General features: G+C 42.5%; 1 protein-coding gene across 1 annotated transcript; it reads right to left on the minus strand.

Moving 5' to 3' along the window:
• Window positions 1–270: 270 nt before the first annotated feature.
• On the minus strand, window positions 271–3,206 carry LOC119721757 (monocarboxylate transporter 12-like). The gene is made up of 4 exons (XM_038191718.1): window positions 2,869–3,206; window positions 2,604–2,747; window positions 1,614–2,423; window positions 271–970 (listed from the first exon to the last, which is right to left on the minus strand). The coding sequence occupies exons 1-4, from the start codon at window positions 3,071–3,073 to the stop codon at window positions 849–851; spliced, it is 1,281 nt and encodes a 426-aa protein (XP_038047646.1). The 5' UTR covers window positions 3,074–3,206; the 3' UTR covers window positions 271–848.
• Between the last annotated feature and the right edge of the window lie 949 nt (window positions 3,207–4,155).

The raw sequence follows: 4,155 nt of genomic DNA on the forward strand, positions 1-4,155 counted from the left end.
TCAGGGTACGTTATATTAAAAGTATTTCAAAGCCTTATATCGGTCTTTGGAAATACAAGTCCAATTGGGTTGAGAATTTGTGGGTACACAGACAGGGATGTGTTATAGATGAAAATTGAGATGACGTCGTGTGACGTCATATTAAAGGTACATTTTTAAATGTCTATATGTTCAGCACTATATAAGTCCAATTTGGTTGTAACTTGATACAAACCCTTAGGTACATACACGTTTGTTTATGGTGTAAATCGAGGATTTTCTTTTGTTCCTCTTCCCTTTTCCTTTGTTTGTACTCTTAATTTTTCGCAACAGCTCTCATCACGTTTTCCAACCGAGGAGTCCTCGATTCTGGTTCCTGTCTTCGATTTATCGATGGTGTTGCTCGTGTGTGTCCTTGATTTACACCATAAACACGCGCACGTATATTTCGGGATGTGTTATAGATGAAAATTCAAGTGACGTCATCATGATGTCATCATATGTCATGTGACGTCACATTAAAGGGGAATTCATAAGGCCTGTATTTATAGAACTATAAGTTCTTACATAGGGATGTCTAATACACAGGAACATTGAAGTGACGTCATGATGACATCATCACAGTCATATGACATCACGTTAAAGGGGCTTTAAAAAATCTGTATATCTACATGTGAATGCTGTCATATTTACATGTTAAGTACGTCACTTTATGTTGTATCGATTTAAATGGACGTCGTGACGTCGTCATCACATGTCGCAGAGTCATTACAAACAAGCGAAACAGCTTGTGTTTGTCCACAGACACGTCTCTGACTTTCTTCAAGAGACTCGAAGGAGAGAGGCCCTGTTCCTCTCATGATGTCCCTTCACAAGCCGTTCGTTGTCTTCCGCAGTAGCCCAATAATCAGCGGCAGGAGGCAGATAGTTGGTACCAGGCCAATCATGATAAACGCCAAGTCGTAGCTTCCTCTTGCCTCGTACATCCAACCTACAAGTAAACAGAAACCAATTATGATCAGTGGCATAGGTCATTGTCATATGGGGGGGGGGATTTCGTGAAAAGCGCACTTTCATATCCGTGCTGAAATGTACACAGTTTTTTCCTCCGGGCACTTGGCCTCCGTAAAATAATAAATTTTAAAAAGAAAGGGGGGGGGGGGGGGCTGGTACCATTTCCGATCGGGGCGCTTTTCGAATCGGACGATCATGGACACTATCGGACAATAAATGGCGCTTTTTAGGGGGAACAATTGCTGGTGGTCGCGCAAAATTAAAAAGGGCACTCGTAAAAGGCCGCTGGTAAAAGCACTTGGTTTCGTTTTTGCGTAAGGAGGGGAGGGGGGTGCACTCTTCGGGGAGGGGAATAATCCCCTCTCCAGCTACGCTACTGGTGATCAATAAGGCTTTTCTATCAATCATCGGAGACTAATTCATTCTTTTGGAGTTTTTGAATTAAAATATTTCAAGAGTCACTAACATCGTAACAAAAACAACTATTTGAGAGAAGATAAAGTTTAGGAATCCAACACCCCCGTCATGTATATCTCCATCAAATGACCCGAATACAAAAAAAATCGTTTAGTTCAATAATCCAAGGTGTGATCGACATTTTAGTCAATAGTCATACTTACCGGGTAGGAACCCGGCGAGAAATACCGGTGCGAAGAGAAAGAATTGCTTCCACACATAGGCGCTCACAAGCCGATCCAGTTCAAATATGTCTCTGATCAAGACGTCAGAGAGTGTATACAGAGCAGCGGAAAACAGCCCACAGACGAAGGTGACGACGGCATAGCTAGCAATGTCATTCACCCAGGGATCCACGACAAACGACAGAGACAAAGATATGCTGCTGACGATGATCGCTGTTGAGCATTTCATGAAGCCTCGGTCGATGAGGGGTGCCCACATGATCGACCCAAAGAAATATCCGACGGCAGCTGCCGAGCAAAGAGTAGCTGCCACTTGGGGCGGGAAGCCCTTGACTTCTAGATGAGGGACGTAATACAGCATCCAAGAGTTGAAGGCAAAGGCCACTCCGAAACGACACATGGACACAATCCAAAACTTGAACTCCAAAAGTATTCCCAGATCTACAGCTTTGACAAGATGAAGACAGGATTTCTTGCCACGACTTCTGCATCCTTCCTTGTCGTTGTAATCCTGGTAGCTATCTGAGCAATCTGTAACAGGCTCGTACTGTGCTTTAGTGACCCTGACAACGGCAGCACTTGCAATCTGATGCATACTGATTCCAGCAAGAAGCAGCGCCGCTCCTCTCCAACCGTAGGTGTCGAGGAAAAGCTGCGTCATCGGTGCAAAAGCAAGAAGGGCAACTGCTTGCCCGGCATGGCCAATTCCACAGGCCAAAGTGAATCGCTCACGAAAGTGGCGTCCCAGTACGACTTTGTTGAGAACCATGATAATTCCAACGCTTGGTCCTGGAAAAGGGTATGCGAGTGGTTCATTAAAGCTAGTCTTACTCATTTTTGAACAAAAGTGGTAGGGTGTATAACAACTAAATAAATTATTCCAACCAAACTATAGTCAACAGCTTCAGACATTAGTTAGATGCTATTCACATATTTTCTTTTATTTTCATAAATATTGTAACTCTTTACCTACTAAGACTGCCAATGCCAGAGCCATATGAATGGTGCTTCTTGCCAGAGGAAACAACAGCAACCCTATGCTTTCGACTGCGCTGGTGACGACTAACAAACGTCGACAGCTAAATCTTTCATCCAACGGCATGGTTAGAAGACCTTAAATCAAACAAAATAAATGAAGCTTCACTGTAGATTGCATTTGTTTCCTGATGCGTCTTGTAGCTAGGACTACAGAATAAATTTGATAATCAACTATAAGAAACGTACGCTCCTTTACCTCCAAAATATGACATTACTCCCGTCAACGATGCAATGATTCCAATGACCCAGGTGTGTGTGGTGAATTGGTCCGTCAGCGTCGGCAACAAAACGCCCATACTTTTGTTAACGCATCCCCACATCAGATTGGCGGTAAACGAAAACAGGACGAGAAAATAACCATCAGTATCGAATTCCATGGCGATTTTTTTCAGAGTATACATCGCAGTACAAAGTTGCTGCACGATGCGCCAGCGTATCTACCCGGTTGACACATTTCTGATATTTAAGCGTTTACATATTAGAATCTGTCATGCACGGGCAGTAGCTTTGCACAACTAGGTGCAGCCGGCTCAATAAGCCTCGTTACGAGTGTACATGTACATCATCCATCGTGCGCCGAGTTGTCTAGGTCAGTGAAATACAATGGCTTTTTTACAATGGACCAAGGCCCCCAAAATAGTTCTGCTTACGGTTTCCCTACATACCCTATTATGACAGCCCCTACCCTCATTTGTTTCAGGGAAAAATGAAAAAACAAACAAAAAAACCCATCATTTTCTTTCTTTTACACTTGACCTACAAGCAGATTGCACAGACACAAAATTGCCCCCCCCCCCAAAAAAAATCCTACCTACCTACCCTTTATTTTTTAATGCCGTGTAATCAGAAGCAGAATTATTTTTTTGTTTGGCCTAAGGAACATGGTAATTCAGCCCAGTCAACAGAGCGTGTATTGTGACACGACATGTGGGTGTGCATTTTTATTTATTTTTTTTATAAATGCGCCAATTGACCTTTAGCGGTAGAATCGCGTTAGAATCGCGTCAACGCAGCTTGTGAAACTTGGCCTCCTCTCCTTTGCAATCCCCTCATTATATACCAACTTCCTGAAGACGACGTGTGTGAAGCCCACCCCGGTGTAGACTAGCTCAGTCAAGCTTGACTGAGTCGGAATTGCTTTAAAGGGAATGTACATCATTGGCTTTCGCTGTAATTTTCAGAAATGAACTAGTTGAGGGGTTAGTGTAATAGAACAAAATATTGTTACACTGACATGTTTGAAGTTTTGTGTCCGAAAATGCTGGAAAAACCAAGAAAAATAAAAATGTTCAAGTAGTCTGGTTCCCTGACTCCACTAAAAATGAAATGGATCAATTTATAGAAGCCGGATTTTTTTTTCCCGGCTGATGCGTCTTGTAGCTAAGACTACATAATAAATTTGATAATCAACTATAAGAAATTTACGCTCCTTTACCTCCTCTTAAGAAGCACCGTAGGAAAATTTAAATTAGTTGTTCGTTTT

Source organism: Patiria miniata, unplaced genomic scaffold, assembly GCF_015706575.1.
Source record: "Patiria miniata isolate m_02_andy unplaced genomic scaffold, ASM1570657v1 HiC_scaffold_14, whole genome shotgun sequence".
Lineage (NCBI taxonomy): Eukaryota > Metazoa > Echinodermata > Asteroidea > Valvatida > Asterinidae > Patiria > Patiria miniata.

Coding starts and splice junctions, on each gene's coding strand:
- LOC119721757 (XM_038191718.1), bottom strand. CDS start 3,073: ATGTATACTCTGAAAAAAATCGCCATGGAATTCGATACTGATGGTTAT. Junction 2,748..2,868: donor AGTAATGTCATATTTTGGAG/GTAAAGGAGCGT, acceptor GTTTGATTTAAG/GTCTTCTAACCATGCCGTTG. Junction 971..1,613: donor TCTCGCCGGGTTCCTACCCG/GTAAGTATGACT, acceptor GTTTACTTGTAG/GTTGGATGTACGAGGCAAGA.